This window comes from Anopheles arabiensis, chromosome 2 (genome assembly GCF_016920715.1).
Source record: "Anopheles arabiensis isolate DONGOLA chromosome 2, AaraD3, whole genome shotgun sequence".
Classification (NCBI taxonomy): domain Eukaryota; kingdom Metazoa; phylum Arthropoda; class Insecta; order Diptera; family Culicidae; genus Anopheles; species Anopheles arabiensis.
The window spans coordinates 20,472,072-20,486,604 of record NC_053517.1 but is presented as its reverse complement, the minus strand read 5'-3'; the positions used below and the strand labels follow the sequence as shown (position 1 = coordinate 20,486,604).

General features: G+C 46.1%; 2 protein-coding genes across 5 annotated transcripts; both read left to right on the top strand.

Moving 5' to 3' along the window:
* Positions 1–215: 215 nt before the first annotated feature.
* Positions 216–1,581, top strand: LOC120897160 (cyclin-dependent kinase 7). Its single transcript, XM_040301823.1, has 2 exons — positions 216–420; positions 505–1,581. The coding sequence occupies exons 1-2, from the start codon at positions 361–363 to the stop codon at positions 1,474–1,476; spliced, it is 1,032 nt and encodes a 343-aa protein (XP_040157757.1). The 5' UTR covers positions 216–360; the 3' UTR covers positions 1,477–1,581.
* A 249-nt stretch (positions 1,582–1,830) lies between these two features.
* LOC120908442 (phosphorylase b kinase gamma catalytic chain, skeletal muscle/heart isoform) lies at positions 1,831–14,411 on the top strand. 4 transcript variants are annotated; one of them, XM_040319419.1, is made up of 10 exons: positions 1,832–2,844; positions 6,598–6,767; positions 6,858–7,142; positions 7,241–7,331; positions 7,409–7,545; positions 7,620–7,717; positions 9,189–9,272; positions 10,108–10,122; positions 12,952–13,110; positions 13,214–14,411. In XM_040319419.1, the coding sequence occupies exons 1-10, from the start codon at positions 2,753–2,755 to the stop codon at positions 13,346–13,348; spliced, it is 1,266 nt and encodes a 421-aa protein (XP_040175353.1). In that variant the 5' UTR covers positions 1,832–2,752; the 3' UTR covers positions 13,349–14,411. The 4 variants fall into 4 exon arrangements, with proteins under 4 accessions (XP_040175356.1, XP_040175355.1, XP_040175353.1 ...); XM_040319422.1 differs by lacking the exons at positions 10,108–10,122; positions 13,214–14,411 and adding an exon at positions 10,996–11,044 and having other exon boundaries at positions 1,831–2,844; positions 12,952–13,069; XM_040319420.1 differs by lacking the exon at positions 10,108–10,122 and having other exon boundaries at positions 13,214–13,348.
* Positions 14,412–14,533: the final 122 nt, after the last annotated feature.

The following is a 14,533-nucleotide window of genomic DNA, read 5'->3' as shown; positions in this document are numbered from 1 at the left end:
CATTTGGAGTGGATTTCACAATTTTAAAATACTTTTCTTATTACTTCTTCTGTATTGCACGTCGTTTAAAGAAAATCAAACTACAAAATAAATTAATAATTACATAAACAAACCTTTATCATTCCGCTACAGCTTGCCTATCCCTGGTTGGATGACAAAATCCCCAGCTCAATGCGATTTGACGGATAAACGGTAAGTTTTTTAAATCAAACGTCAGCAGCTGACGTTTCTGTTCCTTGCTCAACTGTAAACAATCTCGCTTCCCCGGCCCAAACACACACATTCCCGTACAACTTTCTGCGCGAGTATTTTTCTTCGTTCCTAGTTTTGTGTAGCGCTTTCCTGTTTACTACACTTTCGATGGAAATCTTGAACCGACTGAACAGATATGAAAAAATTGACTTCCTTGGCGAAGGACAGGTAGGCCATCCGTTCCTGCTGCGTGTGAAAGCTACCAGCACGCCCGCACCCTACTTGACCATGCGTTTGCGCCTTTCTTTGCAGTTTGCCACCGTCTACAAAGCGCGGGATGCAGAAACGAACGAAATAGTGGCGGTGAAAAAGATCAAAATCGGCAACCGGGAGGAAGCGGCCGACGGCATCAACCGTACCGCGCTGCGGGAAATCAAGCTGCTGCACGAGCTGCAGCACGAGAACATCATCGGCCTGCTGGATGTGTTCGGGCACAAGAGCAACGTGTCGCTGGTGTTCGACTTCATGGACACCGATCTGGAGATCATCATCAAGGATCCGAAGATCATACTCACGCCGGCCAACATCAAGAGCTACATGATCCAGACGCTCCGGGGGCTCGAGTACCTGCACCAGCACTGGATACTGCACCGCGATCTGAAGCCGAACAATTTGCTGATCAGCGGCACCGGCGTGCTGAAGATTGGTGATTTCGGTTTGGCCAAGTTTTTCGGCTCGCCCAATCGCATCAACACGAACCAGGTCGTGACGCGGTGGTACCGCTGTCCGGAGCTGCTGTTTGGCGCCCGCCAGTACGGCATTGGCGTCGACATCTGGGCGGTGGGGTGCATTTTGGCCGAGCTACTGTTGCGCGTCCCCTTTCTGCCCGGCGAGAGCGATCTCGATCAGCTGACGCGAATATTCCAGGTGCTCGGTACGCCGAACGAGACGAACTGGCCGGACGTAAAGTCGCTGCCGGACTACGTGCAGTACAAGTTCTATCCGCCCATTCCACTGCGGGACATCTTTACCGCGGCGTCGGACGATTTGATTGAGCTGGCGAACAAAATGCTGGCCCTGTACCCGCTGCACCGGTGTTCCTGTACCGAGGCGCTGAAGATGGCATACTTTTCGAACAAACCGGCGCCGACGGTCGGGCCGCGGTTGCCCATGCCCGCCAGCTACAATGCAGCCAACAGCAAGCCGGAGGAGAAACCGTCGCTCAAGCGGAAGCTGCTGGACAGTATTGATGGCGGGACCGTGCCGAAGCGTTTGCAGTTCTGACCCGATGCGGCAGCCGAACAGTCGGTGTGCGATGTCTTGTTGAACAGGTGTAAATAAAATTGAACGGTTTGTGGGCGGTATGAATAAATTCCTTTTCGAGCAGCACCCATTTCTTGAAAACGACCACGTGGTTCGAATGAGATTCAGTTAAATTTGAGTAAATACGTTATCGCTAATAAGAGTGAATTTTAACAAAAATAGGAATAAAGGTAAATTAGTAAATTCCGTGCAAACGCGAAATTTCAATATCAACCCATAACGAACAAGGTAAATAGACATAACACACACGAAATGAGCCAACCCGTTTTCCAACCACCACTAGGCTTATGTCAAATCTGACACCGTTGCTCAGCGAAGAAAAAACACAGAAGAAAACATCGGCCGTTCTCAGCACCTTCCTTCGATTTGTCTTCGAATTTACGCAAGAACAACGGAAACACAACGATTCGCCTCCAAATTGCATCATTTACTCGTTTCGATTTGGCTAATTTGCATGTGAATTGGATTGTTTGAACTGTTTATTGCAATAATCGCCGTTTGTCTGCATTTCTCGTGTGTGTTTTCTCTTCCTCTGCACGCGTGTGTCTGTGTGTTGGTGCATCGTGGCATGTGTGTTGCGTGTGTGTGCATCCGTCAAGTTGACATCCAATTGGTGCTCCCAGCAGCAGCAGGAGGTGGAGAGTCCGCACCCGCCCGCACAAAACCCTGCACCGTCCCCAAACCGTCGTCCACTTTGCAGTGAGGCGGAGAGTGTGTGTTTTAACCTTTCTGACATTGAAAACTGTATCACTGCAAAAGCGGTTCCGCTCGGAGTCGGATGCTAGAACGGTGCGCGGATCGGGAGATACCGGTGCGCACATACACACAAACGCCCCGCTGTGTTTGGCCCCACGGTACGGTGTTTACTAAACGCGTGGAACGAGGCCAAGCATTTGCTGGAGTTCGGTAGAGCATTCCACCGCGAGGTGAAGAAAGTAAAGAGTGCAGTTTTGAGGAAGAGGCAGACGGTGCAGAGGCTGAGTGGTCGGTGCGAGCATTTGGTCTAATCATCTACTTCACTTAATCGTTCCGGGCGTGTTTCGGTGACACAAGTGCCAGTGGTGACTCCAGCTCAACACCGTCCTCGCCAGCAGCATCAGCGTCGTCGTCGTCGTCGTGCAACGATCCGGTCCATGCCGACAACAGCACCGTTGAGCCGGAACGAATCCACGACTATCTGAGTCGATATCGCTTATCGTACGGTGTACCGGCGCGAAAAATAAGCCTCAAAAAAAGAATGGCCAAGGACGAGGAGGACGATCTGCTGCCCGACAAGGATGCGGCGAAGGGATTCTACGCCAAGTACGAGCCCAAGGAAATTCTCGGCAGGTAAGAGCAGCCGGCAACGAAAACTACCGACCCTTTTCTCCAAAAAAGACGTTAACGCGAAGCAACAATGCCCCTTCTTACATCACACGAATCGATCGATCGAGCGTGGTTGTTTCTCTTTTTGCTTTTGCTCTGTTTTTGACGGCCAGCGTTCACCGTACCCCGGTGCCCCGTACCTCACCAACGGCAACGTGCGCTAGTTAACCGTTGAGTAATCAATTCCTTTTGGCAACACATGATCAATTTATTTCAATTGATTGAAACACGGACACACGCTTTTCTTGCTGCTGCTGCTGCTGTCCCGGACGGTGCTGTGGATGTGGAGACCGTCCGAACGAGGCACACTTTTTAGGGGGCTCGACAGCAACGAATCTTTCCATTCCCTTTTTCGTACGGATTGGCGTTTTGCCCCGTTTCGTGATTGGCAGGGGCGTGTGTACGTGGTTCTGTCCTCGTCGTGTGCCCAGCGCCCAGACGCACGCGATTCCAATGCCATTTAAATATATAAACACACAACACACACCATGCAACAGTTGGCTGTGTTTCCCATACCTGGGCGGCGGTATTTTGTGCCGTGTTGCCTATGGAAACGACGGGGACCCATGGGAAATGAGGATTAAATTTTCCAGAATGGAAATCTTCTTATCAGTGCTGGGCCGACCGACCTTCAAAATCGGAAGGAAGTCCCGTTCTCGAAATGGCAAACAAAACCCATCGCAATTAAACCTAATTAGCCTCACGCTTTAAGTCGTACAGCAACGTGCTCGTAGACAAAAGATGGGGGCGCCTTATCAATAAGCCAATCCACGAAACGATACACCTCTACCAGAAGAAGGCAATCCAACAGGGTTTATTGCTGCAATTGTAAAAATCCACCTCATTCATTGTTTATCACCCCGAAGCAGCCGCTCTCTCGCTCTATAAGCCCTCATGTAACGCCGTGTAACGCACGACAAACAAACCGCCAGCACAGCTGCGAGTAGGTTGTGTGTCCCCTCACCCGTGTGCACCCTTGCCCGACGTGTCGCAGCCCCGGCCTTCTCGATCGTGCCTTCAGCAAGCAGGGGCATGGGGCGTTTAGATTCCTCGTTACGATTCCACGAATCCACGCGAGAGAGATAATGGACCGCGGCGTCGTAGCAGGAAAACGGTGCTACAAATTGCGTACACCGAACAACCCGAACAATGCAATGCAGTTTTTGTTTGAACGAACCGAGAAGGTGGGCTATATTGTTGTTGACTTCAGCCCGCTGGCCGCTGGTCGCGAAACACGGGTGACAAACGGCGAGGAATGCAGCACGTCACCATTGACGCGTGTGACAACACATATATTTATCCCAGCCCGATGTCCTGCCGCATCCGTAGCAATGGCCGGTAACGGCCGGTTTTTTCTCTTGAACACAGCCCCCCCAGAACGGCGGCGATAGACAGAAAAAAGTGTGCTAAAATTAATTTTCCCAACAATCGGGATCTCGCTAACGCAGTGGCAGAACGCCCGCATAGCAAGTGTAATTCGCGCAGAATGGATGTAATAGCCGCGATCATTGAGCACTTACAGCGAGCAGCGGGAGAGGGGAGGAGAAGGAGAAGAAGGTACCAACAAATACATTCTGAAGCAGTTACTTTCGTCAGCCGCGGTGGGAAGGAGAGAGCACGGGCGCCCCCGTGACAACGTGTCGGCGAAACTGTCCCATTTTTATACTTGTTTCTATTTACATTTAACCTTTCCACCTGATGATCATCGTCCCCCTCTTTTCAGGACGAATACAGCGGAACCGATTGGGTGGGGGGGGGTCTTGTGGTATAGGTTTGTCCCCCATTCCACCCCCCAAAACGGAGGATTGTTATTGTAGTGTTGGCCTTTCGTTTTCATTTATGGTCTTCTCTTTTAGAACACCAGCTATCTCCCTCTAAATGGGATTATGATATATTTTATTTATTTTGTTCTACAACATGGATGAGATGTATAAATAGGCCCTTTCTGCTAAACATCCATCCATCAATTATCCAACTTTCCCCCAGATGATGAAATACTTTCCAAATTCGTACTTCGCTCAGTATATTGATCCGCGAGTAGAGTAAGGAAGGGGAGGGGGAACGTGATCGTTTCAGACTGACGACGCCAAGGCAGTCGCGTTTGACGTGCCCCCAAGCCCGGCTCGTATCGTGTGGTCTTGCATGGTGTGGTGTAAGTGTGGTGTGTGCATGTATCTCACAATGCCACAATTAAGCTTCGTGCGCATGTGTGCTGCGATGGGGCTGGGTGTTATTGTGCTATTTTTAACACGGCCCCACTAGCAGTCGCCGTCCCCCCCAACCGCCCACCGGATCGAGACTCTCTTCCGATTGCAATCTTCGATCGGATCGAATCGGTTCACAGTGTGTACGGGGTGGGAATGTAAACATCGATCGTGAACTCACTACATCGTAGCGATTTGGCTGCTTCAATTTTAAACCGCTTGGGTAGCGCAAAACCCCATTCCGAACCCTTAGAGTCGATCGTCTCGGTCGGTGATCGTAGCGTGAGCAGAGTCACGGGACACACCAGCCCCATCCATTCCCAGCGATCTTGACACGCGCCACGCCGCTACTCGCGACGAACAGGGAAAGATAATTTGATTGGAGCGTTGAGAGAGAAAGAGAGAAAGAGAAAGAGAGAGCGACCCGTTGTCGCCATCGATCATTACTGCGCCGTTTGTGGCATTTGCGCGTGGATGAATGAACAGTTGCCGTCATCGCGCGCCCTTCTCCTCCTACGGGGTACCGCCGCCAAGTCTTCCGCCCATCGTTCGAGGGGGGCTCGTTTTAGTCGTCACGTAACGAACACTGCCCCACGCTGCACTGCAGCGGTGACTTCCGGACCGTGCCAGACAGATGGTGCAGCTTTGCGTGTGCTAAATTGGATAGCGCACTGAACCACTCCTTCCCACGGTCCTAACCCAAGGGTATGGCGAGCGGCTGAGCGACACGTCTGGGAGCGAAGATCTGCTTTGGATCTGGTTGTGGTCTAGCACCATGTGCGGAAGCCGGCGATCTTTCCCAAAACGATCGACCGACAGGAGGTGCAGTGGTAGCGCTCTTGCTGCTACCGGATTGTTGGAAAGAACCAACAGAGTCCAGTGATCAACTACCGCGCATCAATTGCAAATTGGACGTGATTTGCCTGACACAACGCGGAGGGGGGTCTGTGGAGAAGAAGCTTTAGAGGGGAACGGGGTTTGCTAATTCGTACGATCAACTGGTGATTGAGAGAACAACCAGTTGGTAGAAAGGGATTTGCTCAATGAGAAAATTGGACTGCTTTTGCTGCCCCCAAGCGAGTTGGTTCGGATTGTCGCGCGCAATCTTGTGACGTTGGTCCATATTGCTTTGTTTGATGAGCACAGTGTGTGTACCGTGTGCCTTAATCGGAGGGATTAATTTGCGACAATATGCTAATTCTAGGCCTTTTTAAAAGTGCACTCTTCACTCCCAATCACTGTTCGGGATGATCTTACAATTAACACACTATAGCTATGGAATGAGTTTAGCAATCAGATGATCGGATGATCTTATGACACGCGTCATACGTCATACACGTGCCCTCATGTCTAGACTCGCACTCGCACTCTCCCCGCACTCGGAATAACTTAACTCCAGCGCCATCATTTCAACCTAATGATGTCCATCATAAACCCATTAACCCGCCTATCAATTGCATATTCAACCAAAACGTGTCCTACTGTTTCTTTCTCACGCGATTCATCGCCACAGAGGCATCAGCTCGACGGTACGGCGATGCATCGAGAAGGAAACGGGCAAGGAGTTTGCGGCAAAGATCATCGATCTCGGCGCGGCAGAGACGGGCGATTCCAACCACATGCTGGAAGCAACCCGGCAGGAAATTCAAATCCTGCGCCAAGTGATGGGACACAAGTTCATCAGTAAGTAGCGAAACGGTCGCACGTGCTGTGTCGCAGGCGTATGAAACGTTTTATTAATATTTCTAATGTCCCTTTCCAACTCTCCCGTAGTCGAGCTGCAGGATGTGTTCGAATCGGATGCGTTCATTTTCCTCGTGTTCGAACTGTGCCGGCAGGGCGAGCTGTTCGATTATCTCACGTCGGTGGTGACACTGTCCGAGAAAAAGTCCCGCTACATCATGCGCCAGATATTCGAGGGCGTCGACTACATCCATTCGAAGAACATTGTGCATCGCGATCTGAAACCGGAGAACATCCTGCTCGACGATAATCTCAACGTGAAGATCACCGATTTCGGGTTCGCCCGGGTGCTGAAAGAGGGCGAAAAACTGTATGGTATGTGTGGTAGTGGTGGTGGTGGTTTGGGCTACCGGATCGGATGGTAATGTAGATCCTTGCTTATATTGTGTGTTTAAATTCTTTTTGTTTTTTAGATCTCTGTGGAACTCCTGGATATTTGGCACCGGAAACATTAAAGTGCAACATGTTCGAGGATGCGCCAGGATACTCGAAGGAGGTGGACATGTAACTATCAACGACATTTCTCCACTGCAATTGGGCGTATAATGTTCTCTTTCTGTTTTACCATTTCCCTACCATAGCTGGGCCTGCGGTGTGATCATGTTCACGCTACTGGTCGGCTGTCCACCGTTCTGGCATCGGAAGCAGATGGTAATGCTGCGTAACATCATGGAAGGCAAATACAGCTTCACCTCCCCAGAGTGGGCGGACATTTCAGGTGCGCAATCCTTCTTGGCATTACTTTCAAAGCAAACAACATTATAATAATGCGTGATGCTTCTTTCCCCGCAGAGGATCCCAAGGACCTGATACGCAAATGCCTGGTGGTTGACCCATCGAAGCGAATCACAGTCACGGAAGCGTTGAAGCATCCCTTCTTCAACACAGTTGTAAGTAGGATGGCTTGGCAATGGCTAGCTTACGTTTGTGCCACCGGAAGGAACGTCACAGTGGCGGGAAGCGTTCCAGTGTTCCTCCATTGCTTTAGTTTACCCATTCTTCTGCTTAATTTTGTTTTCCTTCCGCACCTCTTGTGCGCTTTCTGTATATATGGTCTTGGTTTTAGTTCTTGCCTTTTCTTTACCCACCAAATGATGGTGTTGCTGTTCTTACAAAACATTTCAATTTCGGCTGGTGAAAGGCACGGCTCTCGGGTTGTGGGGGAAAGTAGCACGCCAGCAATTAAACGCAGCGAAAGGCCGCCGCACGAACGGCAATTCGCGCACTCACACACACGGCATTGAAGCGATAGCATTGGCGCAGCTTGACGAACCTGTCGCGTGATTCGTGTTCTGAAACGGAGGTTCTATAAATAACTCGTCCGCGCGTACTACACTTGCCGTGTCCACCCGGTCGGTATACGCTAACGCACCGTTTCGAATTGTTTGCAGAAATGTTTTCCCTGCTTCTAAATTGTCACACATGATCGTCGCACCCCGGCGTATGCGATTGACGTATGCGAGAGCTGATCCCGTCCGTTTACTGGTGGCAAATTTATTCCGCTCCGATGAGCGGGGTGCATTTTGTTTGTAAACCATGAAACGCGCTGCGAACAGAGGTGATCGTTTGTAAACAAGTTTGAGCAGATAATCAAGATGAATCATAGAACGTGATCATGGATCGGTTGTTAAGCTATGCCAATGCCGCTTCAAGCTTCCCTTGCCTTTCGCGCAGACACCATAATCGTAGCTTTCTGTAGAAAATTAATGTATCTGATGCAAATCGAAATCTTCCTTGGAACAAATATTAACCATTTCCTTTCTTTTATTTTTATTTTTTATCTTTTTTATTCAAACTTTACATTGGTTGGGCAATTTGCAAAACAAAACAAAAAATGCTGGAAAATCATACTCAAAACACACACCCACACGATTGCAAATCTCACACCCTCCAAATCTATTGGATCGTTGTTATTGCATCACAACACACGCACACCCATATTGTATCTCACCCATTTGCACACGCGATTCGGTGCATGTGGCTGAATATGGTGTGGTGGCGCATCGAAAACTATGGATCCCGCTTGCACGGCCAACACCCACCTACTGGAACATCATCTACCTGGGCTCTACGTGGTCATGCGCATCTACTGCGCCACTACTACACCTTGCCGTCATCATCTGCCACACTCATCTGCTACTATCGTGATGGTTATGGCTTTTCTATGATCAATCGACTTGAATTGATTGCAAAAACAAAAAACAACAAAACTTCTACCCAACTGTACACGATGATGGGGGGAAACCTGGATAACCGATTCCCAAATCCAAAAAAAAAAAAACAAAACAAAACCTCCCAACGCCGGTCATGACACGGTGATGATGATATTGGCACAACTGTCCCGCCATTACCATTAAATAGCTTTTCGAGCAAGACATTGGACCTCTGAAACGGAGCCTTTCGGTTAAATCGAGACGCTTCAGTCGCATTGCTGACCTCGCACTGGTAATGTTGATTATACTGTTCTTTTTTTGTTTTCGTTGTTTTATGTTTCCTTATTGTGTTTGTTCCACGTTTCGCTGTTTGTCTTTCTTTTTTCGTTCTCTCTTCATTTCATTTATGTTCATGTTTTCTTTTCTGTTATTTGTTTCATTACGTTACACTTACCAGTTTGTTAGTATTCGTTCTGTAATGTTCATTGTGATGATAACTGATTTTTACCTACCTGTTTCGAATAATTACTTGATTGTTGCTTGATCAAAACTATTGTTCACTTGATTTATAAACATCACCATCGTTTACTACGTCAAATTAAAAGCTCAATAGTATAAGTAAATGCGACAAATGTTCACCTCCCGGTGAAGAGCTGCGAATTGAGTTTTGCATTACTTCTTCTATTAGCTACGACGGTTCAGTTTATCATACCATCGCTAATTTCGTGACGTATCGTTAACGCGTCTGCAGCTTTATTGCTGCAGCTCCAAACCGATAGTATTGCCCCAGTGTTGTGTTCCCTTGTACTACTATCGGTAGTAGCAACGTTGTTACACATCTGTAAAGTTTCATTAAAACGATGGTGATTTAAGGGGGTTTTGTTTCTTTCTCTCTCTCTCGTATTGTCTTTTCATGTTATTTGTTTTGCATCGTTCATTTCTGTTTTTTGGTTTCTTTTATTTTCGTTCATTTTTTTAAAGCTAATTATTACGCGAAATTACAGGACAATAAGCGAAAAGCGGATTTGTTTTTTCTTTTCTTTTTCTACTACTTAAACGTGTCTTGCCTTTTGTACCGGCTGGTCATATACTGACAATCGTTTCTTTTTCTCACACTTGTCTTCCAGAACCCCACGGAAAATGTACGACTAGCAATCCAAATTGAAGCGTAAAATGTTTTAAAAATTAACACTTTCTTTTTAGTCGATATTTAATCGATCACCTTAGCGATAATTGCTTTTTCACGCAGTAGTTCGAGTTCCGCCGGGTCGAGTTTTCTTGCTAGTGTGCGGAAAACGTTGCGCTTGTGTGTAGTAAAAAGTATTGCAAATGTTTTCACATTAGACTTGTATCACAAAAGCAACGTTTTCCAACCCTTCCCGGGGACGTTAAACGCTTCTTGCCGCCAGTGTGTGATGATTTTGGGGGGGGGGGGGTTTAGTGTAGACCCTCACTTGCTATCGTGCTTTTCACCGTTGGCGTTGTGCTCTAACAGTGTTTTTTGGTAGTTTGCGGCTATAAATAACAATCGCTTTGTGCATATAATCTTGCCTTTTGATAATTGAATCAAATGTACACATCAAAACTTCACTCAATGTCCACCATCTGTGCTTATGCTGGAACAGTATGCTTACACTGTGTCTGTGTACACTCGTCTGTGTACTGTTCTTGTGTGTTTTTGTGTGTGATTTTTGTTGTTCCAACCAGAACCACCCGTATCATCATTTGTCGAGTAGATAGATTCGTGTCTAACGTGTGTTCCGTGCCCATACTGCATCACTACTAACCAATATTGCCTTGCATGCTTAGCCATACAGCGTGTTTTTTGGTCGTCGTGGATTCGTGCCCGTCCCCCCGCTACGGTTGTGGAGTTGTGGGTGAAGGAGATTCGCAAAATAAGAGCACATCATCTCATACTAGTTCATACACTGGTCATCCTCGTACGGGGTTTGAAAAAACCCACCACCGTGACTATATTCACCAAAGCCTTCAATCCTTCTCTTTTCTTATCCCAGCGAACATGTAGGGCACTGAAATTAACATGTGTTACCAAACGAGTAAAAGGTAGACTGTTTTCTTATTTGCTCTTCTATATTGTGTGCCGATGGTGATCGGATCGGTGATCATAATTTCGTTAGCAATGTCGATCGAACACACACACACGCGTAAACACGCGTCGACAGTAAACTACAACAGAGCAGCAGCAGCAAACTCTTCTCACTCAAACAGAACAACACTCCATAAACACACAATTACGCCTGGGGTGTGTTGTTGTTGTTGTCGTTGATCGTAAGGCTAGTGAAAACAATGTTGTCCTTCGACACAATGGTTGATGGATTCACACTTTACTACAGACATTGTCAAGACACAGAGGAATAGGGCTTTAAAACACTACTACAGTACAAAAAGCTTTAAATTACTGTTACATAGATAAGTTGTGATACAGTTAGTCATCGTTTTGTTTCCATTTATGACCTATATTTATCTTTAAAAATTACAAAAAAAACATCGACTGTTTAGGAGCCTTTTCATTGTATCGACGACGGTTTCAGATGCACATTTCAAACAGTTGCAGCTTTGGGCAATGGTTTCGCTTGGTCGAATGGCTTTTACTTTGTTGCATAATTATTACTTTTAACAACATAACTTAACCAAAGTTTAAGGTACGCTTGTGCATTTTTCGCTTCGATTTAATTCCCCAAATCCCCATCCCCAAAAGAGAGAGAATTTACGTTTACGGACTGTTGATAGATATGGCAAATTTTGATAAACCGTTTTTTCATAAATGACACCCGTTCACTTGGTGTCGGATGTATATATTTAAAATAAAATCCCATCCCTCTGCTATAAAATAGAGGTACGAATCAAATCAATTAAAGAAGAAAAGAAGCCAGAAAACGTTTAAATTGACGTAATTATATTGTTCTTCTGGCGGTGCTGTTTCTTTGCGTCTGTTAAGAGAGCCAATTTAGCTTTGCTTTGTTTACGGTTTAAATAACTAAAGGCAAATTGTGATTGCGGTTTTATGCGGCCTTTCTTTCTCTGAGCTTCTTTAGTTGGTGCACATTTACGTTGTGTGTGAGTGATTGTGGTTGTACATTAAAGCAAAAGCAACGCTATTTGTAAAAGTGCTGTTGTGTTGAAGTGATGGTGTTGTTTTACCTTCTCCGTTTGTATGTGTGTGTGTGTGTGCTCTATTTTAAATGGTAACACACTGGCCAAATAGACGCTTACACTATTATCCCGTACATCCCACAAATGAACTGAGCAATTGAAAATGTACCAAAATTGTACGAAAAATTTGCCTATCGATCTATTTTTCTCTATCTCTCTCTCTCCCTCTCTTTTCTTCTACTACCTTTTCTTTCTTCATTCGCAGGCTACAGTTTATCAAACCAAACAATCAGAATCCTTTAACTCAAACGATACTCATCATTTGTGCTCTTGTTTCACGAATATCCTCTCTTGTTATATCCATGTAAATTGCTACATTCTACTTTTACACTACCACGACCGGATGGACGGGCGGAACCGTTTAGTGCAATATTAACGGATTGATTTATTTCTTCTCTTTCTCTCTTTTCTCTTTCTCTCTATTTTTCTATTTCTCCCTCTCTCTCTTGATTAAACTTGTCCCATTATCAATATTGGCTTTTTATGAAAATTCTAATACCATTTTCGAAACTTTCTTTCAACCATTCAACCCATTCGTACATATACCACATTTTACCACTCACTTTTTATCTCATTTTCGAATAATTTTCACCTCATTTCTACCGCTCACTTAAATACAAATTGTGCGATTTTTCATTTCCGTTTATTTCATCTCCTCCTCCTCTAACCCCTTTTTGTATCATAAACTCAAAATTGCCTCAAAAATCCCCCGTTTGACCGACCCAAAACGTCCACGTTTTTTTTTGCATCTATTTTTGTCCTTTCTTTTGCGTCGCTGAACACACACACCCTTACAGTTGCGTAAGCAAAGTCAGTTCAACGCTAGGAAGAAGTTTCAGTTTGCTATACTGTGTGTACGCGCTATGATCCGGATCAAGAGGCTACGGTACACGCCGGAACCGCTGCGCGTCGAGGATGCGCTCAGAGATCCGTACCGCGTCAAGGTGCTGCGCAAGGTAAGGTGTTGATGGGGCTGGGCGAATTTTCACACGAAAAGTTGATAACGCAATGAATAATTTCACTTTTTCTCTCTCTCTCTCTCTCCGCTCTCCGCTACAGGTCATCGATGGATGTGCATTTCGAGTGTACGGCCACTGGGTCAAGAAGGGCGAGGGTCAAAACCGGGCCGCCCTGTTCGAGAATACGCCTCGATGCGAGGTTTATAATCTTTATATCAACAGCCTTAATCGATAGGCTGTAGAGGAGGTGCGCAAGCTCGCTACTGCTGTTGCTGCTGCCGCCCGTTACGATGCGCGGGACCATCAATTCGCGGCTGGAATCAATCGGAGAGGAAGGCGCTAGATCAAGGATTAGGTGGTGCACGGTGGTGTGCAACGCTCGGTGAAAAAATGAACGCTTGCACGCAGCAATAACCATGGCAGCATTAGGAGAATGTCGTCCGTTGCAGTCGCGATTTAGTCGCGATCGTCTCAACACGTTAAACGCTGCTCGCAATAAGTTCGATAAGCAATCCTAGAGTGTAGCGCGCATGATCACAGCGATCAGCGTTTGCGTTGGCAGGATCAATTTCATCAACCTTAGCTACCTACTTAAACATTCATCCATCCGACACTGCATCCACGTAATATGATTCCTGTTTCATCTCACATGGCCCCTCCCCCCCTCCCTTTCTTCTCCCCTGGCTAGTGTGCACTACAAATAGTTAAAGAGGAGAAACGTCTGTTTCTCGTTAGCATAGTAAATTTAAAAGCTAGAATTTACCCTGCAACCTCCTACGACCTAGGTGGCTATGGCTGCAGAACAAAACAATGCAGCAGGACTGGACTAATGAAGACAGCACAAGCGATCATTCGTCGGACAGACATAGAAAGCAAAGCAATGAGAACAGAAGAGTGAGGGAGGTTCACGTGATTATGCTGTGTAAAGGAGGTGCAGGCAACGGGAAAAGGAAGGATCTGCTTCTGAGAAGATGATATTAAGTTTTTCGCCTTTTTTTGTTTTTTTTTTTATACAACCATAGCTATGTACACTACTGTTAATAATAAGTAAGAAGAGGTAATATACGTATGAACCAAATGACAAAAATGAGACACTCTTGTTTGTTACACATTGTGGCGCATTGAGCATTGCAATGTACGTTACAAGGACGGTAAACGACGAACCCTAATGAAGGGTACAGTGAAACAGAGAAGCGTTTTTCATTTCCTATGTTTTGTTTTAAGGTTATAAAAAGAAATAGTAACTAAATAAATCGTGCTACTTACTGTAGTAAATTAGTTACATTAGTTGAAAAAAATATATCTACTAAAAAGCAATACAATATTTATATACATGTTGAGCTGACGTAGTTATGGTTTCATAATTTTCACATTATAGTCTGTAATCTGGTTTATTATTACTGACGAATTAAAAAAAAAA